The sequence below is a fragment of the Ovis aries genome, chromosome 23 (assembly GCF_016772045.2).
Source record: "Ovis aries strain OAR_USU_Benz2616 breed Rambouillet chromosome 23, ARS-UI_Ramb_v3.0, whole genome shotgun sequence".
Taxonomy (NCBI): Eukaryota; Metazoa; Chordata; class Mammalia; order Artiodactyla; family Bovidae; genus Ovis; species Ovis aries.
In genome coordinates, this window is record NC_056076.1 from 35,493,875 (window position 1) to 35,519,676 (window position 25,802).

General features: G+C 36.6%; 1 protein-coding gene across 2 annotated transcripts in view; it reads left to right on the forward strand.

The window, feature by feature from the left end:
* The window catches only part of ROCK1 (Rho associated coiled-coil containing protein kinase 1), a 123,804-nt gene that overhangs the window by 37,655 nt on the left and 60,347 nt on the right, over nt 1-25,802 (forward strand). For both annotated transcript variants that reach the window (XM_004020488.5, XM_042239566.1), the window contains 6 exons: nt 17,799-17,899; nt 18,420-18,557; nt 21,549-21,724; nt 22,516-22,600; nt 23,880-24,024; nt 24,344-24,482. In XM_004020488.5, coding sequence (XP_004020537.1) covers nt 17,799-17,899; nt 18,420-18,557; nt 21,549-21,724; nt 22,516-22,600; nt 23,880-24,024; nt 24,344-24,482 — 784 coding nt within the window. The remainder of the gene's footprint in view (nt 1-17,798; nt 17,900-18,419; nt 18,558-21,548; nt 21,725-22,515; nt 22,601-23,879; nt 24,025-24,343; nt 24,483-25,802) is intronic.

A 25,802-nucleotide genomic window follows, 5' to 3' on the forward strand; every position in this document is an offset into this window, starting at 1 on the left:
ATCAAAATTTAAAACTTTTGTGCTTCAAAACTACACTGTCAAGAGAGTGAAAAGACAACTTACAAAATAGGAGAAAATATTAACAAATCACATACAGTTAGGTCCCCTACATATGGACCTTCAGATTGCGAACTTTCAAAGACGTGAACATGTGTTCCATGTGTCCAGTCATATAGGTTAGTTCACATATCTGGCATTCATTGTCACATATGTGCATCCTCTTTAAGTGGTTGTGCTTTTGTGTAGTTTACTGTACAGAACTCTGTAAGTCCAGTACAATATCTTTATTTCAAGCTCAGCTTGTCTGTAAGCAAGTGTAAAAGCAGCAGTAATGTAACTGGTACTACTGTACTTTTTAAGGTATAGTACTGTAAGATTTAAAATGTTTTCTTTATTTTTTATGTATTATTTGTATAAGAAGTATTATAAACCTCTTACAGTACAGTACTGTGTAGTGGATTTAGGTGGGTACCTTGGGCTTACTTTGCTAGACTTACAAACAAATCGAACTTATGAACATGCTCTTGGAATGGAACTCATTTGTATGTAAGGGTCTTACTGTACTTGATAAAGGATTGATAATCTAAAGTCTTAAAACTCAATAATAAAAAGTCAGCCCAATTTAAAAATGGGCAAAGGGTTTGGATAGATATTTCTCCCCCTTAAAAATACACACATATGAAAAGTTGCTCAACGTGATTAGTCATTAGGAGGTTGCAAATTATGACCACAGTGAAATATCAGTACACACCTATTAGAATAACTAAAATTTTAAAACGGACAGTATCAACTATATGTGAAAATGCAGAACAGCTGAGCTCTGACACATTGCTGGTTGGTTTGTAAAATGGTGAGCCACTTTGAAAAACAGTTTGGCCTTTTTCTTATAAAGTTATACATGGATTTATCAGATAACCCAGGGATCCCACTGCTGGGTATTTACGTAAGAGAAATATAATATGTATGTATACACACAAAGACTTATGAGAATGTTTAAGGAGCCTTTGTCTATAATTGCTGTAAACTGGAAGCAACAGAAATGTACATGAGCTGGTAAATAGATAAATAAATTGTGGTATACCATGTAATGGGAAATTCAAAAGTGAGAAAGAGTGAATTACTGTTAAGTGCAACAACATTGATAAATCTCAGAAGCACTGAGTGGTAAATGAAAAAAACCAGGAAACCTGCCCCCAAAAAGCCAGGTACAAAAGGGTGCATACTGTGTGACTCTCATTTACATGACAATATGACATTCACCTTCAACTCCTGAAGTTGTATTTATGTAATATTTCACAGAGAGTAATAGGTTTTCATAGGATAGTATTCTTCATATTTCTGGAATTAGTTCGTATAGATTTCTATAGTTTTCATTACTGGGTACATCAGAATTGTTTTCTGAATGTAAATGTTTTGTTTTGAATTATTTTTTGCTGACAGGTATCTCATGTAGTGACCTAAGAATATACCTGGAATATGGAGTAAGATCTTTTTCATTAGTAATTAAGCTCAAGTCTCAGTAAAGTATAGCAACTTTAAGGTATCAGTTCAGTTCAGTTCAGTTGCTCAGTCATGTCCGACTCTGCGACCCCATAAATTGCAGCACGCCAGGCCTCCCTGTCCATCACCCACTCCCAGAATTCACCCAGACTCATGTGGATCGAGTTGGTGATGCCATCCAGCCATCTCATCCTCTGTTGTCCCCTTCTCCTCCTGTCCCCAATCCCTCCCAGCATCAGGGTCTTTTCCAATTAGTCAACTCTTCACATGAGGTGGCCAGAGTACTGGAGTTTCAGCTTCAGCATCATTCCTTCTAAAGAACACCCAGGGCTGATCTCCTTTAGGATGGACTGGTTGGATCTCCTTGCATTCCAAGGGACTCTCAAGAGTCTTCTCCAACACCACAGTTCAAAAGCATCAATTCTTTGGTGCTCAGCTTTCTTCACAGTCCAGCTCTCAACATCCATACATGACCACTGGAAAACCATAGCCTTGACTAGACGGACCTTTGTTGGCAAAGTAATGTCTCTGCTTCTGAATATGCTATCTAGATTGGTCGTAACTTTCCTTCCAAGGAGTAAGTGTCTTTTAATTTCAGGGCTGCAATCACCATCTGCAGTGATTTTGGAGCCCCAAAAAGCCTCTAGTCAAGGCTATGGTTTTTCCAGTGGTCATGTATGGATGTGAGAGCTGGACTGTGAAGAAAGCTGAGCACCAAAGAATTGATGCTTTTGAACTGTGGTGTTGGAGAAGACTCTTGAGAGTCCCTTGGACTGCAAGGACATCCAACCAGTCCATTCCAAAGGAGATCAGTCCTGGGTGTTCTTTGGAAGGAATGACTCTAAAGCTGAAAATACTCTGGCCACCTCATGTGAAGAGTTGACTCATTGGAGAAGACCCTGATGCTGGGAGGGACTGGGGGCAGGAGGAGAAGGGGATTACAGAGGATGAGATGGCTGGATGACATCACCGACTTGATGGACGTGAGTTTGAGTGAACTCCGGGAGTTGGTGATGGATAGGGAGGCGTGGCGTGCTGCAGTTCATGGGGTGGCAAAGAGTCAGACACGACTGAGCAATTGAACTGAACTGATGCAATGAAAGGAGGAGGAGGGGCAGATTTGAAAACATTAATTTTTGGCTGTTTATGTTTGTAAACCATTATGAATTTAACAGATTTTGGGGTACAAGATTCATAATTATATGAATCTTTTAGAAAAGCATACTTATTAAACAAATCTTATCAGTCTACAGGAACAGAATGGAGATCGTTGTATGTGTGAAAAAAAAATCCATGAACCTGAAAGTAAAAATATGGTAGAGAATTTGTTTGGATTAAAAAAATAAACCCAACAAGGGAAGTTTACAGCTATACAAGCTTATCTCAGGAAACAAGAAAAATCTCAAATAAACAACCTAACTCTATGCCTAAAGCAACCAGAGAAAGAAGAACAAACAAAACCCAAAGTTAGTAGAATTAAAGAAACAAAGATCAGAGCAAAAATAAATAGAAACTAAAAAACAATAGAAAAGATCTGTGAAACTAAAAGCTGATTCTTTGAAAAGATAAACAAAATTGATAAACCTTTAGCTAGACTCATTAAGGAAAAAAGGGAGAGCGCCCAAATCAATCAGAAATGAAAAAGGAGAAATTAAAACCAACACCACAGAAGTACAAAGAATCTTAGAGATTACTATGGGTTTTCCTGATAGCTTAGTTGGTAAAGACTCCACCTGCAATGTAGGAGACCCCAGTTTAATCCCTGGGTCAGGAAGATTGCCTGGAGAAGGGATAAGCTACCCACTCCAGTATCCTTGGACTTCCCTTGTAGCTTAGCTGGTAAAGAATCTGCCTGTAATGCAGGAGACCTGGGTTTGATCCCTGAGTTGGGAAGATCCCCTGGAGAAGGGAAAGGCTACCCACTCCAGTATTCTGGCCTAGAGAATTCTATGTACTGTATAGTCCATGAGGTCTCAAAGAGTTGGACACGACTGAGTGACTTTCACTTTTCATGAGCAACTGTATACCAGTAAAATGGACAACCCAGAAGACATGGACAGATTCTTAGAAAAGCACAGTCTTCAAAGACTGAACCAAGAAGAAATAGAAAATACAAATAGACCAGTTACCAGCACTGAAATTTAATCAGTAATTTAAAAACTGCCAACAAACAAAAGTCCAGGACAAGGTGGCTTCACAGGTGAATTCTGCCAAACGTTTGGAGACCAGTTAATACCTATCCTTCTAAAACTATTCCAAAATTTTGCAGAGGAAGGAATACTTCCAAACTCATTCTGTGAGGCCACCATCACCCTGATACCAAAACCAGAGAAAGATATCACAGAAAAAGAAAATCATAGTCACTATCACTGATGAACGTAGATGGAAAAATGCTCAGCGAAATATTAGCAAACCAATTCTAGCAATGAAGTAAAAGGATGATATACCATGATCAAGTGGGGCTCATTCCAGGAATGCAAAGATATTGCAATATCTGGAAATCAATCAGTGTGATACACCACATTAGCAAATTGAAGAGTAAAAAACATGATCATCTCAATAGATATAGAGAAAACTTCTGATAAAATTCAGTATCCGCTTGTAATAAAAGCTCTTCAAAGTGAGCATAGAAGGAACATACCTCAACATAATAAAGGCGATATATTACCAAACCTTAACATCATACTTAATGGTATAAATCTGAATGCATTTCTTCTGAGATGAGTAACAAGGCTGCTCACTCTTGGCCATTTCTGTTCAACATAGTTTTGGAACTCGTAGCCACAGCAGTCAGAGAAAAAAAGTGGTAAAAGGAATCCAAATTGGAAAAAGGTAAAACTGTCACTATTTGCAAATGATGTGCTATAGACAGAAAATCCTGAAGATGCTACTTGAATTCATCAATGAATTATGTTGCTGGATACAAAATTAATTTGCAGAAATCTGTTGTATATATACACTGAGTGAAATATCAGAAATAAAAATTAAGGAAACACTCCAATATAGCATAGCATCAAAAAAAAAAATACTTAGGGATAAACCTGCAGGCAAAGGACCTGTACTCTGAAAACTCTAAGGTACTGATGAAAGTAATTGAAGATGACACAAGCAGAATGGAAAAATATATTGTGTTCTTGTATTGGAAGAATCACTATTGTTAAAATGGCCATCCTACCCAAGGCAGTTTATGGATCAGCAGTATTTTTCAGAGACTTAGTACAAAATATTTTTAACTTATATGGAAGCACAAAAGACCCTGAATAGCCAAAGCAAGCTTGAGAAAGAACAGAGCTGGAGGAATCAAGCTCCTTGACTTCAGACTATACTACAAAGTTTTACTAATCAAAACAGTATGGTACTGGTATGAAACAGACATAGATCAGTGGAACAGTTTAGAAAGCCCAGAAATAAACCTGTGCAATTATGGTAAATTAGTCTGCGACAAAGGAGGCAAGAATATACAATGAAGAAAAGACAATCTCTGCTGTAAGTGGTGCTGGGAAAATGGGACTGCAGAACATTTTCTAATACCATATAAAATAATAAACTGAAAATGAATTAAAGACCTAAATGTAAGACTAGATAGTATAAAACTCTTAGAGGTAAGCATAGGCAGAACATTCTTTGACATGAATCATAGCAATAATTTATTTTTTGGACTTTCTGCTTCCTAGATTAATGGAAATAAAAACAAAAATGAATAAAATGGGGCCTAATTAAACTTAAAAGCTTTTGCATGGCAAAGGAAACCATAAAACAAAAGGACAGCCACTGGACTGGGAGAAAATATTTGCAAACATTGCTACTAACAAGGGATTAATTTTTGAAAATATAGACAAACAACCCAATCAAAAAATGGACAGAAGACCTAAATAGACATTTCTCCAAAGGAGACATAAGGAGGGCCAAAAAGCACATGAGAAGGTGCTCAACATCACTGATTATTAGAGAAATGCAAGAGGTATTCCCTTTCAATTGGTTCTGTTATTGTATTAAATCACTGCACTAAAGCCTAAGTTACATGCGTTATTGTAAAAAGATGTTTTTATTTTTATTTTCTCAAGTTTTTATTTTTCCAAGTAATTGTATTTAGTAACCTACTGTACAGTATTTTAATGGAGTTTATCTTTTCTTTAGTGGCTACTTAAATTCCTTTCCAAAACAACATTTCATGGATTATACACTGAATTAGATATTTATATATATGTAAACAGGCAGTGATGATCATCACAAAGTTTGTTCCTCTTTCCCCCATCTTAAAGTCTTAATATTTCATTACTCAGGCATGCTTCAAAATGTAAAATACTTATTTTTTAAACTTGTTAAAATCATGATACTTTTCTGCTTATTAAATTATATATGCAAGGAAAATGAAATTGTCTCTACAGCTTAAACCAATGTAAAGATGAAAAAGTACTAGGTGAAATTATAAGTATTATGTGTATAGTCTTCTAGTAGAGATTGACTTTTTAATTTTTTTTTTTAAAGCAAGGTAACAGGGCCAGAAACTGTAAAGTAAACATTGACAGATTTTGTCATTTCAAAACTTTATAAAGAAAACTGGAAAAAATGACAACATATATAAAAGAATTATATTCCTAATGTTTGAAGAGATCCTTCCAGTCCATAAGAAAACCAGAAACTATAAAAATGGACAAAGTAATTGAAAATGTAGTATAAAGAAGAAAAAATTAAAATGACCAATGAGCAGTTAATAGATGAACAAATGCATTACTATTTCAAGAAATGTAGGTTAAAATAAGAATACCCTTAACCTCCGGCAATCTGAGGAAGAAAGATAAAAATAATAATATCTAGGATTGGTGAGGTATATTGGAGAGAAGTTAGGATATTTTAAAACTAATAATCTTCAGGAGCATAATCTAATACTTAAAGAAATGTATCTGGCAAAATCAGGTCTGCAAATACTTTGGATTATCAATAGATTATATTGTCATTTGGGCAAAAAGTTAGAACAGCCCAAATAAAAATCAGTAGGACATTTCTGTCAGCTCTCCATAGCTTGTTCAGTGAAAAAGCACGTTGTAGAGTGTCTTTTTATGCCAATGAATATAGATAACACATATTTTTAAATGAATACACATAGTCTGATTAATAAATGTGCCATGATTTTAAAAACTGGTTCTATAATAGGTGGTTCTCAGGTTCCTCCCAGTTTTTCACTGTTTTAGGCTGTAATTAACATTTTTGTACATACAGCTTGGTATACTTGCTCTTCCTTTCTTTGGAGTGAATTCCAGGAATTTCTGAGTCAAAAGTTGTATCCAGTTTGTATTTTGATATATGTATTGCCAAAATTCAGTTTTATACCAGAAAGTGGTATAAAAGTTAGAATTTTTTTTAGTGGAGCCATAAAGTTGAATATAGTATGCAGTCTAATTTAGGGTATTACATGATCTTGTTTGAAGTTATTACAAGTAAAATATTACTAAATCAGATTTTCATATACAAATGTTAAATATTCTCTTTATTTAGTTTTAAAATAAATTATTTATGTTGGAATACACTCATGGAAAAGTTGCAAAAATAGTACATAGTATCGTGCAGCTGCCCTTCATCCAGCTTTCTGTAATGTTAGCATCTTTTATAGCTGTGGTACATTGAGAAAACTAAGAAATTAAAGTTGGTATATTACTATTAACTGCATACTTAGATATCAGTTTTTGCACTAATCTCCTTTTTTTTTGGTTTCAGAATCCAGTCTAGCATATATCATTTTACTTAGTTGCCATTTTTCCGTAGTCGTCTCCAGTCTGTCAGAGTTCTCAAGCTTTCCTTGTTTATGTTTATGACCTTGACAGTTTTGAAGATTCTTGATCAAGTATCTTGTAGAACTTTCCTCAGTTTAGTTTTTTCCAGTGTTTTCTCATAGTTCCACAGGGGTTATGGGTTTTGAGGATGAGTACTACAGAGATGACATGTGCTTCTCATCACATTATATTTGGTATATATGATATCATTGTGATTCACTAGTGATAATATTCATCTTTATCACTTGTTTTAAGATAGTGTCTGCCAGCTTCTCCCTTGGAAAGTTACTATTTTTCCTTTCCATACTTGATTCTTTGGAGTCTGATCACCAGTCCAGCAGATGCTCAGTGCGGAGGAGCATCAATAAGCTACATCTCCAGACTCAGAAGACTACATACTATCTCACAGAGTAAATGTTTTTGATTTTGACAAGCTCTATTTATCATTTATTTCTCCTATGGATTGTGCTTTTGGTGTTGCTTGTAAAAATCATTGCCAAACCCAAGATTGATTTTTTTAAAAACTACTTTATTGAGATATAGTTTATGTACTGAAGATTGATCCATTTAAAGTATACAGTTCATTGGTTTTTGTCTGCATTTATAAGGTTGTTGCAGTCATTACTTCAGTTACATTTTGAGCATTTTATCATCTCATAAAGAAACCCGATACCCATTAGCAGTCACTTCCCATTCCTCTCCAAGTTCCCCAACCCTAGGGAATGTCTGTATAGATTTGCCAATATGGACATTTCCTATAGCTGGACTCATACAGTATGTGATCCTTTATGACTGAATTTTTAAACTTAGCATGATCTCTTCAGGGTTCATCTGTGTTGTAGCATGTATTTCATTCTTTCACATTGCCAAATACTACCCCATTTATAGATAATGCCACATTTTATCTATCCATGCATCAGTCGATGAACATTTGGATTGTTTTCTGCTTTTTATGAATATTATGAATAAATGCTGCTGTGAATGTGCACAAGTTTTTATGTGGGCATATGTTTTCATTTCTCTTGGGTAGATGCCTGAAAGTGGAATTCTCAAGTCCTATAGTTCTGTTTAACATTTTGAGAAACCCAAGATTGATTTTTTAAGTATATACTTTTATTATTTTGGAGTAAATGTATGTGCCTGAACATACAGGTTTTCTCTGAACAAGTAAGAGCAGTGAGTGATTGTGGCTATTTGTAAATAATATCATTGTATGTTTCAGTAAGTATCTGTTGAGCACATGCATACATCAAGGACATATTCATGAATGAACTGTGGTCTCCACCCTTCAGGAAATGATAATATACAATCTAACAGAAGAAATACAAACAATTCCAGGCCATGTTGACAGATGAAACAATACAGAAATAGCAGTGTCCCAGGGGAGGAAGGCAGGGTGCAATGGTAAAGAATCTGCCTGCCAGTGCAGGAGATGCAGGAGACACGGGTTCCATCCCTGGGTCAGAAAGATCCCCTGGAGTAGGATATGTTAGCCTGGCAAATTCCATGGACAGAGGAGCCTGGTGGGCCACACAACAGTCCATGGTGTTGCAAAGAGTCGGGGACGGACACACACACGTACACACACACCCGTGAAGTTGCAAAGAGTTGGGAAGGGGAACACACATGCATGTGCGCGGTAGGCAGCCTGTCAGATTGAGGGGATCAGGAATGGCTGAGGAGATGGATGAAGAATTAGATCTTGGTAGTGACTTGCTTTTACTTCCATGCATTGCAGAAGGAAATGGCAGCCCACTTCAGTGTTCTTGCCTGGAGAATCCCAGGGACGGCAGAGCCTGGTGGGCTGCTGTCTGTGGAGTCTCACGGAGTCGCACAAATTCGGACACGACTGAAGTGACTTAGCAGCAACAGTGACTTGCTCAAAACACGCACACACCAGACACACACACACACACACACCCCCTAGATTGAGGGGATCAGGAATGGCTGAGGAGGAGATGGATAAAGAATTAGATCTTGCTTTTAGTGACTTGCTCAAATAAAGTGAGGCTAGTCATTTTATTTATTTATTTATTTTTTTTAGGCTAGTCATTTTAAATGGGTGATCAACATTTACAAAGGACTGGAGATGTGAAGCAGCATCTCTGTGTGGGAAGCTGCAAGTAACTGGGCATTGCCAGAGCATTGTTGAGGAGAGTATCTAGAAATAAAAGACTGGAGAATAGTATCTAACAGCCATCTTATGCTGTGTTGAGGAGTTTGGGGTTTGGTTTTGATTTTTGTTGATCTATTTCTCAAACTAGATTACTCCTTATGTGTGTATATACCTGTGTGCACACTGGTAAAACATGACCCATCTTCCTGGAGCTTGAATCCTATTTGAACATTTGGGCTTAGAATAATTTATTATTATTATTAACTGTTGTACTGAAACAAAATCAGGATTTAGGGAATTGAATCTTACATTGTAGATTTTCTAGATATGTTTTAGATCATTTTAGAGCTTATTAGGACTGCTTGACTACTCTAGAAGTTTGCAAGGCGTACTGGATTTCTTTATGCAGTGAGTGGCAGTATATTGGACAAATAGTGCATTGTACACAGTTTTTAATGCCATACTTTATTCTGACATTTTCTTAAAACATTTTTTAAATAATTAGGGATGTCTTATAATCTATAGTGGTACGTAAAATATGATGCACTTTATAATTGAGGACCCTAAATTAGGCAAAATATATCTTTTTCTCATTAAAAAGCAACAGAATCATAGAAAACTTGAAGTAAATGGAAAATGTGAAGAATAAAATAATCTCCAATCCCACCATACTTGGAAACTACTGCAGTTATTATTTTGGTATATTCCCTTCTGGCTTTTTTCTGTGTGTGTGTGTGTATATATATGTATATGTGTGTGTGTATATATATATATATATTTAACAGTATATATTTATGTTTTTGGAAAATTGAGTTCATATACCATGTGCAGTTTAATCTCTGCTCAACATCATATGTTGAACAACATTCTATGTAATTATTATTCAGTAACACATGTTAAATGTTTTGTAATACTCTTTTGTACGTATACGTATTCCTAGAAGTAAAATTTACTGTGTATAAAGTATGATTTTTAAAAAAAAGACTCTAAAGAAAAACCATCTGTTGGCTTTCTAGAAAGTTAAAGAGTCTGTATGTGATTGAAATATTTAATTTTTCATAACCCTGAAACTATAAATTTTCAATCTTTCTGCACTCATCTTTTGATGTGTTTATTTAGAGATATTTGGCTAATTTGTGGCCTATCAAAACATGGTGGTTTCTTGTGACTCAGTTTGTCCGTTTCATCCTCGCTACCCGTGCTTCTCTGAATTCATGCTGCTGCTGCTGCTGCTAAGTCACTTCAGTTGTGTCTGACTCTGTGCAACCCCTTAGATGGCAGCCCACCAGGCTCCCCTGTCCCTGGGACTCTTCAGGCAAGAATACTGAAGTGGGCTGCCATTTTCTTCTCCAATGCATGCATGCACGCTAAATTGCTTCAGTTGTGTCCGACTCTGTGCGACCCTATGGACAGCAGCCCACCAGGCTTCTCTGTCCACAGGATTCTCTAGGCAAGAATACTGGAGTGGGTTGCCATTTCCTTCTCCACTCTGAGTTCATACTTCTCTGAATTTTAACTTTCTGCCAGCGTCACCTGGCTCAGCACAGTTGACAGTCACAAATTGTTAAAAGGATCTGGTGGTCACACATTCCTGCTTATTGGTCTTAGAAGTAATAAGGGCTTAGCAAGTTTATCATTTTGCTAGTATTAAATTTCATAAGAAAAAGATTAATGTTTACTTTGGGGAAAATGGGCTTGGGAGTTCTAAGAATTCTTCAGTTTTAAGTACAGTTACTGGGATAGGGTTCACTCAGTGGTGGTATTTGAGAAAAGAGTTGAAGTAGTTGAGAGGGTTAGCCATATGGATGCTTAAGGATAGAAAATGGCATACAGAGGAACAGCCAATGCAAAGGCCATAAGAAGTGTACCTGTCATGTTTGGATAGCAGCAAGGAAGCCATTGCAGCTGGAGAGGGTTAAGCAAGGGAGAGAATAGTAGGATAATGTCAAAGAATGAAGGAAATGGGGAGCACAGGTCATGTAGAGTCTTGTAGGCCATCGTAAGATCTTTGACTTTTGCTCTGGGTAAGATGGCAAGACCTTAGAGAGTCCTGAGCAGAGGAGTGACATGATCTGACTTGTGTTGTAACAGTACTGCCCCTAAGAACAGACTATTGAGAGGCAGGGATAGACACCAGAAATCAGTTAAGAAATGATTGCAGTTTAGCAGCGATTGCAGTAGTCCAGAGAAGACATGATGGTGACTCGGTCCAGCATGGTAGCAGTCTAGAGCGTGAGAAGTTATCAGGTTCCGGATATATTTCAAAAGCAGAGTCAGCCAGATAGGATGTGGAGTGTAAGATAAAACAGGAGTCAAGAATGCCCCTAGGTTTTTGCCCCAAGCAAAACTGACCCATCAGCTGACATGTTGAAATCCTAGGTAGAGGTTTGAAGTGAGAACACCTCTTCAGTCAGATACATTAAATTTGAGGTGTCTGTTAACTAAGTGGATATAATGTATAAGCAATTGAATATATAAATCTTAAGTTTCAGAGAGAGAGGTCTGAACTAGAGAAAAAAAATTAGGAGTGGTTGACATGTCAGTGCTTTTTCAAAGTCCACCAAATAAGTGAGTGTAAACACAGAAGAATGCATCATGAAAGACTGAGCCTTGAGAAGATTTAGTGTTAAGAAATCTGGGAGAAACCAGCAAAAGCAGCTGAGAAGAAATCATTTGATGTTGGAAAAAAATTACCCTTAGTACTGTTGTAGGAATGTAGTACCCTGGAAGTCGAGTACGTATAACAGGGGTCATCAGACTGTCAGAAACTACTAATGTATCAAGATGAAGACTGGGAATTTAGCAGCATGGTGGTCACCTGTGACTTGCAGTTTAGTCCTGTCTTTTGTTGTTGTTGCTGTTTTTAATTTTGACCACACCGCATAGCTTGTGGGAGCTCAGTTCCCCCACTAGGGATTGAACCTGGGCCCTGGCAGTATAAGCATTGAATCCTAGCTGCTAGAGCACCAGGGAACTCCTTGACCAGCAGTTTTGAAAGGTAATGACCAAAGACTACCCCAAACGGATTTTAGAGCAGATTAGAAGGATTTAGACATAGAGTATAGACAGATTTTGAGGAATTTTGCCATAGTGGGGTTGAGTAATCGGGCAGTAGCTAGTGAGAGAAATGGTGTCAGGAGATTTGTTTGTTTAAGATGGGAATGAAAATGGCATGATATGATCCTGTTAGGAAGGGGAAAGCGAGTGACACAGCAGAAAGAGGGGAGAATGGCTGGAGCAATGTCCTCCAGCTAGTGAGGATGACATCACTGGTGGAGGGATTGGTGAAAGAGCAGTTTTCTCAGATAGTAAAAGTGAAGAGGCTACATATATGAGGGCACATGCTGGTGGTTGAATATGAATATATAATATAAATATTTAATGGTAAGTCTGTGACAGTTTTCATTGTTTCAGGGTAGTAGCCAACACAGTCATTAGCTAGGAACAAGAATCAGTGGGAGGTTTGAAAAGAGAAAAGAAAATGTGAATTATTGTCTCTAGTAGAGTGGAAGAGTGAATATACTAAAGAAATGTATGATTGCCAAACAGAATTAAGGGCACGCTTTATGTTTGCGATTATGGAGTTAAAGTGGGATCTGTCAGTATGATTTTATGTATTTATCTAGACATATTCAACTACATGGGTGCTGACATCAAGTTAGCTATAGAGTTAGATTTAACTGAAATTACGGTTTTGCCAAACTATAATGAGGCAGAAAAGAGCCAAGGCATTAAAGTTGTATGCAAGCGAGTAATTATAATGTTTGATTGTGTAATTTAAGCTGGGTAGATAAGAAAGAGAAACTTTCAGTGCAGTGAGGTACAGTAAAACCAGATAGGGTCAGTGGGTTTGGAGATCTTGGGGAGCTGGGGATTGTTGGGGTTGAGTTGTTGGAGGGAATGAGCGGGAAAGTTGAGGGAGTGCTTAGCGAGTGTAGGATTTGAAATGAAGGGAGGACTGTAATTACTGATATTGATAAGATCTAGTATGTGGAAATGAGCAGCTGAGATAAAGTGGAGGACAAGATCCTTGGAAGAGAGACGTTAAAGGTATTGAGAGGCCAGGTTATTAGAAGTATCATCTGTGGGTGTGTTAAAATCCTGAAGAATTAGGAAAATCCTGGAGAGAAGGTTAGAAAACCAGAATTATCTAGCAGTGAGATGTGATGCGCTGGGGGTGAATAGATTACAGTGACAGTAAGAGGTAGTGGGAGATATAACCTTTTAAACGTGAAAAGCAAAACTGAGTAAGTGTGTAGAGATGGCAGTGGGGTTCACCTGTCCCGCGTCCAGGGCCACTGGAGGGTGAGCACGTGGAGTGTAAAGGGCACCACTGTAGAGCTGGTGGGCAAGTGGGGTCAGGGGGCTGGGTTTCCATTGGAGCCGGGGTTGGCAAGCTACAGCCCACAGGCCAAATCTGGCATACCATCTGTTTTTGAATAGCTTATGAGCTATGAATGGTTTTTATATTTTTAAAAATAATGTATAGAACATCAAAAGATTAATAGTATTTCATGATACATGAAAATTATATGGATTTCTGTGTCCGTAAGTAAAGTTTTATTGAGACATAGCTATGCTCATTCTTTTCTGTATTGTCTATGATTACTTATCTGCTGCTGCTAAGTCACTTCAGTCGTGTCTGACTCTGTGCGACCCCATAGACAGCAGCCCACCAGGCTCCCCTGTCCGTGGGATTCTCCAGGCAAGAACACCGGAGTGGGTTGCCATTTCTTCTCCAATACATGAAAGTGAAAAGTGAAAGTGAAGTCACTCAGTCGTGTCCAACTCTTGGCGACCCCATGGACTGCAGCCTACCAGGCTCCCCCATCCATGGGATTTTTCCAGGCAAGAGTACTGGAGTGGGGTGCCATTGTCTTCTCCAGATTACTTATCTGCTACAGCACAAGTTGAAAAGTTGAGTAGTTGTGACAGAAATCACACATGGCCTCTTTACTGCTTCACACCATTGCTCAGCACTGTAAATCACAGTGCTGCAGTTCTAACTCAGTAGCATTCCATGTGTATCACCATACCACAGCATTTTATTTTTTTCCCATTGTCAGTGCATGCCCATCATTTCAGAACAAAAAAGGAAAAGAAACGTGGACTTGAATGTTGTTATTTTGCACCACAGTGAAGGGTGGATTATTTCTTCAAGTTAGAGGGTGAAGCATTGTGTTACTACTCAGTGACACTGTGGCTGTGCTGAAAGAGTGCAGTGGGCATTGACAGAAGCAGAATACGCACTCACCGTAACATTCCCAACTCACAGGAAAGTAACAGTAAGAAAAGCCCAGAAAATTTAAAAGAGAATATCCCATCACAGCAGAATTTTCTTTACAAAATGAAGGAAGAAAAATGATGTTATGACCTTATGTAAGTTTACAAGTGGCTTATTTGTTAGCCACACAGAGAAAGCTGTTTGCTGATCGTGTTTGTAGCAGCAGAGCAAATATGTATAGGGAGAATAACTTCCTCAAGACTATTAGCTTCTTGGCAAGAACAGTAGTTGCTCAAAGCATCAAGACTGTTGGGAGCAGCAGCAATAGTCAATTTAAAAGCAAGATAATTTAGTGATGAGATGTGTGACAAGGGACGGTAGTTAAAATTAGGTATGGTGCAGAAAATGGCTTAGTTGAACTAACAGATCTTGTGAAAACACAAGATGTTTAAAACCTGTAGTTTGTAGACAGCAGCAAGTACTTTTTGGAAAGTATTTGGATCTATCATGTGTTACTGAGCCACAGGATCAGTGGTAAACCTCATTCAGTCTCATGGACTTACACATTACCAATTCTGTACATTTTTGACAGTAATTGAAGCTGAATATTTCCATTTATCTTTGCATGCAGCAAGTCAGTGTCTTAGCAGTGGTAATATTTCATTGTGATTGTTTATGGATTTTTGTCCCCCAAATCTGTCTGTTGAATCCCTAGCTCCTCGGTATAACTGTATTTGGAGATAGGGCCAAACAAGAGGCAGTTCAGGCTGAATGAGATCATAAAGGTGGGACTCTGATAAAATGGAATTGGTGACAGGGTTAGTGTCCTCACCTGCACAGCACACAAGATGTCCTGTGAGCACGCAGAGAGATGCTGGATGCCAGCAAGCCAGAAAGAGAAATCTCCCCAGAAACCAAACTTCCTGGCCCCTGACCTTGGCCTTTGAGTCTCTAGAATTAGGAGAAAATGAATGTCTGTTTAAGCCACCCAGTCTGTGGTATTTTGCATGGTAGGAAGAACTGACCAAAATGAAGATTTTTCTTGATGAAGAGAACCACTCCCAACTGTCATTGAATTACCACTGAACACTGACTTTGGACATTAGTTTTTGCTTTAACCTAAAATTACAAGGCAAAACAGCACTTCTTTGCAAAACTGAAATGTAATGAAGTCATTTTGACAACTAATATTGTCTGAATCACAAGTAATGTTGAGCAGCTTTGTAACTTGTGCTGTTAGAAATTAAAAGAAGCAGCGAAATCTCTACTTCCACATAAATTTGCAGCAGACATATTTTCGGGGCCCAAAACTACAGACTTAATATCCTGTTTATGGCTCTAAACTTGGTATAACCAAAGCCAGGGGTCTTTATCAACTCCATAGGCTATCATATAACTCATTATCTGGTTCATGACTTCCTTATTTCTCATCTAGAGTATTATAGTACTCTTAAAATACTCCCCACCCCCCAGCCTTTCCTTTATTGAATTTATCTTTTACATAGTCGCTGGAGTAGCTGAAATGCAGATCTGACTGTATTGTTTCTATACCTCTTTCTTTTCATGGCTTCCCGCACAGAGTGGTGGTTTACAGGTGGTGGTTCTAGTTCCCAGCAGACCCCACAGGACTCTTCAGGGCTGCAGTAGAGAGGTATACAAAGCAGTTCCTCTGCTACCACCCACCACCATGATCCTCTTGAAGCAGAGCACTTTTATCTCTTTTCATATTGTACTGCTTTTAAACTTTAATGTGAAAAATATTTTTTGTTGATGAAATAATAATTTTACAGCTATTGGCCTATAGGTAAAGTTCAAGCTCCTTATTAACTAGATTGGGACTCTCCAGCCTCTCTTTGCAAGTCCTTCCCACAGACTTGATGCCCCAGCAATGCAAACAGTTCTGCTGTGCCTTTGCTAATATTTGCCCATCTGCCTGTTAGTCTCTCTTTTCTTTTTCCCAACCAGCTAACTGCTACTCCTTTTTTCTTTTTTTTCAATTCTTAAGCCTTGTTTCAGGTTCTGTCACCTCCAGGAAGCCTTTTCTCGCTATCTCCCTCTCAGGCAGGCTTAGGTTAGGTGTCATCCTTGTTATTCCACAAACTCTGTGCTTGTACTTTATTTCCCTTTTTTGCAGTTTTTGGTATTTGTTTGTTTGTTTCTGTTTCATCTGAAATCCATAAAAGCAGAGACTATGTTTTTAAAGTTACATTTCTGTATCTACAGTGATTACTATAGAGACTGCATGGTTAACACAAATGTTTCTGCAGTAAATTGATTATTGTTTATATCTTGCTGATGCATTTCCAATAGATATGTGATCTAAAATTAAATGTACTTATATTATTCCTGTGTGGAAGTTTACTCTCTGTTGCATGTGTTTATAGGCCATAAGGTATACAAACACACGTTTAAATTGTGCATTTCAGAAGAAAGGCAAGATATTATATGCAGCTTTTATTAGTAACTAGAACTTAACAGCTGCCCTGTATTTTGTACAACTCTGAAATGTGAAGCTTTTCCATGTAATCTCATGCCAATGTTGACCCATGTGGATTAAAATAGCCCTATTTTAATCTATGACCAAATTAGGAATTAGAATATCTACCCAGTGGGGATTTTAAATTATTGTAGTTTGTAGTGTGACAGGTTTGTATAAATAATTGCAGATTCCCACTGTGTGTTTTAACTTAAAGTCTCCATTCAAATAGAGAAATATAATAAGTATGTCATTCTTTAGCATGTTTATTTTACCTTTGATATTTTAAATTATATCTTTTTAAAAGGATTATCAAAACTGACTTGATAAAAAGATTTGTTTAATTAATCTAAAATATCTACCTGTGGCCCGTTGGTTCAAAGTTGATATATACTTAAAATACCAGGAACTAATGAACTAATTATCTTCAGTATATATGTAGTATATATATATATTTTTTTTTAATGTTCTGGTCAGATTTTAATGAAATTATTTAACAGCTAGAGTGAAGTCATTCCAGAATTTGTTGAAAACAATTCTCAGCACATTGAGCATTTCTCTCTTTTATAACTTCATATTTTACCTATATCAAATAATTTTTAATGCACATCTTTGTTTTTTGTTGTTTCTCAAGAACTTGAATGACAAATAAGCAGTTTTAGTTATACTGCTTCAGTGATTTTAAATTATAAACTTTTTCTTTTCATACAGATAAAGACACAATAAATAAAATTAGAGATTTACGAATGAAAGCTGAAGATTATGAAGTAGTGAAGGTGATTGGTAGAGGTGCATTTGGAGAAGTTCAACTGGTACGTTATTTTAATGAGATTAAAAAATCTTTTTAAAATTAAAAAATCTACTTGTTTGTTTCACATATGATGTTTTGGAGAAGTATTGATTTTATAAAAGTCTTGCTTTAAATTGCTCTAGACTTTCTTGCCTACTGATATGAAAGCCTAGAGTCTCATTCAGCAGTAGTGTGAAATATTTTCCCCAAGCATTCAGGGTAGAGAAGAGGTTTCAAGCATCAAAATAGAAGCCTTTACTCCTGATACTACTCCATCTAAAATGCTGTGGCATAGTAAGTTTTTAAACAAGAAGTAGCATCCGTAGCAGAGTGGAGAAGGGAAGGGATGTCATAATATAGGGAATAAAGTTTTTTTTCCTAATATTACTTACGGTATTTAAAGCCTTAACATGATCTTACTGGGGTAATTCAGAAGAGACGTTAAAACAGCCAGACAGTAATGTTAGATTATTGAGTAAATTGTTTGTGTAAACGCTGATCTTTAAATGTTAATGAAAGGTTCATTATTTTCCATTTCAAAGGTAAGGCATAAATCCACCAGGAAGGTATATGCTATGAAGCTCCTCAGCAAATTTGAAATGATTAAGAGATCTGATTCTGCTTTTTTCTGGGAAGAAAGGGACATCATGGCTTTTGCTAACAGTCCTTGGGTTGTTCAGGTATGCTTTTGCTGTTGTTTCATTGCTGTAGTACTGGCTTGTAACTTAACATATCTGAGAAGCTGACTTTGGTTTTTAGTGAACAGTAAGAGAGAATTTATTGGCAGTTATAAAAGTAATGTGTCATTTTTAAAATAATAAAATTTAATGTTATTGAATCATCTCTAGGAAGGAAGTAAATATTTGTCTCTCATTATATGGAATGGAAGAAAATGGGCGAAGGAAGGAAAAAAAGTTAAGCTAGGCCTCCAAATAATATTGTATTGGCTTCAGGTTTTTCAGTGGAAGGAAAAATACATCAGAAAGTCAGTAATTGTAGGTCCTGGTCTTGACTGCCACAGGCTTACCTGAAGTTGTGGCCCGGTTATTTCCATCTTTGAGCCTCAGTTTCACTGCTCAAAAATGTGAAAGTTGGCTTAGATTGGTTATTTTCAACTGAATAGGTACCTCATTGGGAGTCATGGGAGCAAGCAGTTATTGGGATAGGTTATAATTCTGGGTTTTCTATTGCTGCTTCAATTAGAGCAGCTGCATGTTTTATGTGTCTTATATATTGGGGTTCTTATTAAGATTTCATGTGAGGGGGATAAGATATTCTGGTTTAAAAAATGGAGTAAAACTACTAAGCTAGATCATTTCTGAATTCCTAGCATGAATTCTGTAGCTTCTTTGTTTATACTATGTAATAAAAACTGTCCTAAATAAGCATAATAGTAATTGGTATAAAAAGAATATGAAATATGTTTAAGATTTGCATAATAAGGCTTTTTATACTTGAAATGTCTATTCTTGTTTGTATCAGCTATATAGAGCAGGGTCTCTCAGCCTTGGTATTGTTGACATTTTCAGCCATGTGAGGGCTTCCCCAGTAGCTCAGTTGGTAAAGAATCTGCCTGCAGTGCAGGAGACCCACATTCCAGCCCTGAGTTGGGAAGATCCCCTGGAGAAGGGAATGGCAACCCACTCCAGTACTATTGCCTGGAGAATTCCATGGACAGAGGACTTGGCGGGTTACAGTCCATGGGATCGCAGAGTCAGACACGACTGTGCGACTAACTTTCCTTTTCCTTTCAGCCATGTGATGTTTTGCTGCTGGGGGCTATTCTGTGCCTTATAGGGTTTGTAACAGCATCCCTGACTTCTGCCCAGGTCCTCCCAGTAGCAGCCCTCTCCACCCCACACACCAGCTATTAGCAACTAAAATTGTGTTCAGGCATTGTGGTGTGTTGGGGAGAGTGGGTGAGTGGGGGCTGTGGGACGCCAACAGTTTCCCTTTCTGGTTGGGAACCACTGATATGAGGAATGATCAATGTTGTGTAAAGAGTTAAAAACATGACATAAATGTTTAAGGTTAAATTTACAACTTGTGAATTTTAATCTTTATTTTTCTTGATACATTGTCTGTAAATAGGGAAACTGCCACCAGATCAGCAATGTTTCTTTAATTATGGTGTCCGAATGATTCACTGTACATGTTAACCTGGGATAGCCATGAGGCACCACTTAGTTTCTTATCCTTCCCTCTAAGTATATATTTTGTAATTAAAGTTACTAAGTGAAAGTGAAAATCGCTCAGTCATGTCTGACTCTTTGCAACCCCATATACTGTAGCCTGCCAGGCTCCTCTGTCCTTAGAACTCTCCAGGCCAGAATACTGGAGTGGGTAGCCATTCCCTTCTCCAGGGGATCTTCCCGACCCAGGAATCAAACCAGGATCTCCTGCATTGCAGGCAAATTCTTACCAGCTGAGCTACCAGGGAAGCCCATAAGTTACTAAATCCATAACTAAAATAACTGAAGTTACTAAATCCATAGCTAAAATCATAAAATGCTATTTAAAAAATGAAATACACAAATAATTTAAAGATATAACTGCCTAGGTAAATTAGTTATAATTTATACTTTTTCTCTAGGGCTTATTTCATTTAGTTTAGTTGTATTCTAATCTTCTCATGTTTACTTAAAATGTCCTTTTGTAGAGAATTCCCTGGTGGTCCAGTGGTTTGGATTTGGGGTTTTCAATGCCCTGGGCCCCAGTACAATCCCTAATCAGGGAACTAAGATCCTACAAGCTGCACGTCAGGGCCAAAAAAGAAAAAAAAAAAATGTTCTTTTGTAAATTTGCTCTCCTTTTAACTTCAACCCTGGTCATATATTTATGCCTGATATTGTTACCAATTTCATATTGATGGACCTTCCCCTTCCTGCTTTGACTCTTTTGCCCTCTTCCTGCTTCTCTGTTGGCTGCTCCTTCTACTGACTGCAGTTGTTTACTGAGCACCTGTTGTAGTAAGTGCTTTCAGTATTCGCTATTCTCTTTTTAACAACCCAGAAAGGCAGTTAATCCCCATTAGCTACATCCTCAATTTATAGATTAAATTTGTGCTTTTGTTCATTGAACATTCATTAAGTACTGGCCAACTGCCAGGCATCTAGATGCAGACTGTGCAACAAATAACAGTCAAATATCGTATAGTCCCAGTACAGTTCATATAGTCTCCCAAGAAGAATATAGTCACAGATAATTTGAGAGGTTATATAATAGCCTAGTCACACAGCTAGTCAGAGACGGTTAAAACTAAAGCCTAATTTATTAGACTACTGGAAAATTGTGATATCAATATAAATTTAACATTAAACCCCACTATGCACAACTTAAATTAGAACTACAATATATCTTTGCTTAGAAGAATTGTATATCCTTTATTGAAACTGTTATAATTCTTAAAAATTCTCAGTATAAGAAATTCAATTAATACAGAAAATGTAGAGAAAAAAGTCTCCAGCTCCTCAGAAATAACCAGTTAATAATTCCTTGACATATGCAAAGTTCTTTGTGCTCTTTATGTTTGTATTTATTTCCTTTTTAAAAACAGTGCTTACAACTACTGCATTTGATTATTTTAATTATACTAGTATTTTTGACAATTCTTAAATGAAACAGTTTTGCTTAATCTTAATTAATTTCTTTGTTCTTCTGTATTTGTGTAGCTATTTTATGCATTTCAAGATGATCGTTATCTCTACATGGTAATGGAATACATGCCTGGTGGAGATCTTGTAAATTTAATGAGCAACTATGATGTGCCTGAAAAATGGGCCCGATTCTATACTGCAGAAGTAGTTCTTGCATTGGATGCAATCCATTCCATGGGTTTTATCCATAGGTAAAGATAAAAATGTTTAAATTTTCTCATTTGTCGAAGAGAGAAGCTAAAAATAAGTACTTTATTTGGTTAACACATCCCCCTCTGAGTCCACTTATTCTTCCATATGACATAAGTGGTATTTCAGGATTTAAAACTTTGAAATTTGTAGTTCTAACATTTCAGTTTACTGTTGATATAAATGTACTCTTTAATATTTCTTAATTTGATTATAAGGCTTTTATATAGTGTCCTAAAAAGTAAAATGTATAAGCTATTTTTTTAAGGTATCTTCCAGGGTATTAAATGCTTTTAATTTTTACATTCAAATTAATTTGCTTTTGATTAGTGAATAGATCATACTTCTTTGTTAGAAGGGTAGTTTCATTTGTTCTACAAACACCAATTGAATTTGTGCAATTACTGTGCTCAGTGCCAGGGATAAAAAAATGCAAGTGACTTAAGACCCTCTTCTAGGGATATTTATGTATTTATCTATCTTGTGTGTTTCAGATACTTATGTTTGAATGTTACATTTCTTATGGTTATTCTCTCTCAAATGACTTGATTTTCGTTTTGGAGGAATCAAACTCTGCTTCAAAGGGAATATTACATGTCTTCTGAGACATAACATATGAGAGAGTCTCCCTGATGAAGTTCAGTTTATAGATGTGGAGAGAGAGCTCATGTAGTTTAAAGGTGGTCTTACCTAAACTGAGTGAGGATATCTGACCTAAAATCATTGCCTCATATAATTTTTATCAATTTATGACCCATTTCAGACATATTGTATTTTTTTTTTCCCTCCTCAGAGATGTGAAGCCTGATAACATGCTGCTGGATAAATCTGGACATTTGAAGTTAGCAGATTTTGGTACTTGTATGAAGATGAATAAGGTTAAATAATTAGATTTTAATTTAGTTTTGCTAATTCAAGATTGGTGCTTTTTGCAAAATATTTTAAGAATTTAAGAATTACTAACCATATCTGGACGTGTACAGAACTGATGTGCCCTGTCATATTTGTTGGACTGAAATGCCATGGTTTCACTGTTGTGTTAGTAACTTGTAAGGACTTTATTTTTTCCCCTATTTAGGGGAAGTGTGGATTGCCAGATTTACTGAATCTTTTGAAATAACTCTGTAATGTCCACTATTTTAACTAGAAAAGGGTTTAGTTTAAATGGCACTAAATACTAATGCCAGTGTTAAAATGCAACCTTCATAAAAACTAGATTTCAGTAATACATGTATTTCTTAGTGTTTTACTTAGCCTTGTATTAAACATGAAAAGATCTTACTACTTATTTTGGGAGTTGGTCATAAAAGATATCCATGCTCACTGATTATATAGTAAATAACATGTACATGGCTGAAGTAGCAAGTATGCTGCTTTATTTTCAGTTGAAACAGTTTATATTCTTTGAAGTTTATCATAGAAGAATAACCAGAAAGTTGTATTTATTTCCAAAGGAAACTTAACTGGTTAGGAGGAAAGCCCTATGTGAGAACTTTTGTATAAACATTGATAATTCTCTTGCATTAATACCAGCTACAGTAACAGGTATATATAGTTTTGTTTTTATTTTGGAGAGAGGTTTAAAATGTATAGTAAATGGAGGTCAGTGGGCTTAACACTATTATGCCCTTTCTCCATGCATGTGCCTTCTGTTTTATATGTGTATGGTCGCTTCTTACATGGTTTTTTCTCTATTTCAAGTATAGTTAAATTGACTGACTATTTTAGTAAAAAGCAGTTAAATCACCTTTTATGTATTAATGTTATCAAGTGATTTGTTGTCAGTTTCTCAACATATTTGCTGTGACTTATATACTTGTTCTCTGCAGTTGAGATCATCTTATTCTTTCAACTGGAGGAATAATAAATGGTCTAATAAAAAAATAAGTGAAAAATAATAAATTAATAAATTCACTATGTCTTTCTAGTGAAAGTTATTACAAAGTAAAAGTATCTGTAAACACATACACATGAATATATTATGTATGTAGTATGTATATAGGATTAAGCTATTTATTTTTGTCAAGTTTGCATTAGGTTTTAATATGATATTTTTATAAAGACTTAGAGTTCTACAGGTTACATTAAGAAAAAACTCATGTGGAATAATTGACACTTTACATTTATATCTTAATTGAAAATTTGACCTCTACTTAGGAAGGCATGGTACGATGTGATACAGCAGTTGGAACACCTGATTATATTTCCCCTGAAGTATTAAAATCTCAAGGTGGCGATGGTTATTATGGACGAGAATGTGACTGGTGGTCAGTTGGGGTATTTTTATATGAAATGCTTGTAGGTGAGTAAAGGAGAATTTTATGTACCTCTTAACAGTTGTTCATCTCCATACTTAGACTTGGCTTCTTCTGATAAAAGATTATAATAAGTAAGCAATGTTGATTTTGTTAGTAGAAAACAGATTGATCCAAGCTGTGATCCAAAAACACATATTTTGTGTGTTTTGACAAACTTGATGTGTTACTTCTTTTTATGTATTTGGTGTATGTTTTTAGTTTATGCATAGTTAATTATCATTAAGCAGTAACATTGACTTTTCCTTTGAAGCTTATTTCTCTAAATGTATCTTAATTTGCTTTGTTTCCCTGTCAATTTTTCAGGTGATACACCATTTTATGCAGATTCTCTGGTTGGAACTTACAGTAAGATTATGAACCATAAAAATTCTCTTACCTTCCCTGATGATAATGACATATCAAAAGAAGCAAAAAATCTTATTTGTGCCTTCCTTACTGACAGGTAAATAATTTTAACATGGAACACTATTCAAGGAAACTTTCATTTTGCTGCTCAGTTTTTAAGGTCTATTTCTGAGCTCCTTTATTTGCACTGTTGAAATAAAAATGTTACCATTCTTCAAGTCTTTCATGACAGTAAAATGTGATGTAATTTTCTGATTTTTCTGGATCTCAATTACCTTACCTAAAGAAATTGGGATAGTAAAAGATTCTTTTCTGATGACTAGATCAGATTGTAAGTTTTTTCATTGTTAAAATTTTAGCTTAAGTATAAAGATGATAGTATATTTTATTGAATCTGGTTTTGTTGTTGTTGTTCTTTTGGCCATGCCGCATGGCTTGTGGACTGTTAGTTCCCCAACTAGGGATTGAACCCAGGCAGTGAAAGGGAATGCCCTGAGGGTTTTATTATTGTTTTTTAGAGACATGTCAAAATCTCTAAAATTAGAGTGCATCTTAAGATCAATGGCATGTACTAATTTAATTGAGGGCATTTTTTTTTTCCTAGTGTTAGAAAAATGATGATGTGTCTTCAGTTGATGCCATTTAATACTGCATTGTGTAGCTGAAATTTGTTGAGAGGCTAGAACTTAAATGTTCTTCCCCCCAGCCGAAACAGGAAAAGTAAATATGTGAAGTGATTGATGTGATAATTAGCTTGTTGGGAGAATCCTTTCACAGTGTATATGTATGAATATAAAATTGTCACAGTTCAGTTCAGTTCAGTCGCTCAGTTGTGTCCAACTCTTTGCCACCCCATGAATCGCAGCACGCCAGGCCTCTCTGTCCATCACCAGCTCCTGGAGTTCACTCAGACTCACGTCCATCAAGTCAGTGATGCCATCCAGCCATCTCATCTTCTGTTGTCCCCTTCCCCTCCTGCCCCCAATCCCTCCGAGCATCAGAGTCTTTTTCAGTGAGTCAACTCTTCGCATGAGGTGGCCAAAGTACTGGAGTTTCAGCTTTACCATCATTCCCTCCAAAGAAATCCCAGGGCTGATCTCCTTCAGAATGGACTGGTTGGATCTCCTTGCAGTCCAAGGGACTTGCTTCTGTCACCAGTCACATCCACAACTGGGTATTGTTCTTGCTCCATCCCTTCATTCTTTCTGGAGTTATTTCTCCACTGATCTCCAGTAGCGTATTGGGCACCTACTGAACTGGGGAGTTCCTCTTTCAGTATCCTATCATTTTGCCTTTTCATACTGTTCATGGGGTTCTCAAGGCAAGAATACTAAAGTGGTTTGCCATTCCCTTCTCCAGTGAAAATTGTCACAATGTAAGCTAAGAATCTTAAAATTTTATTTGCCAGTTATACCTG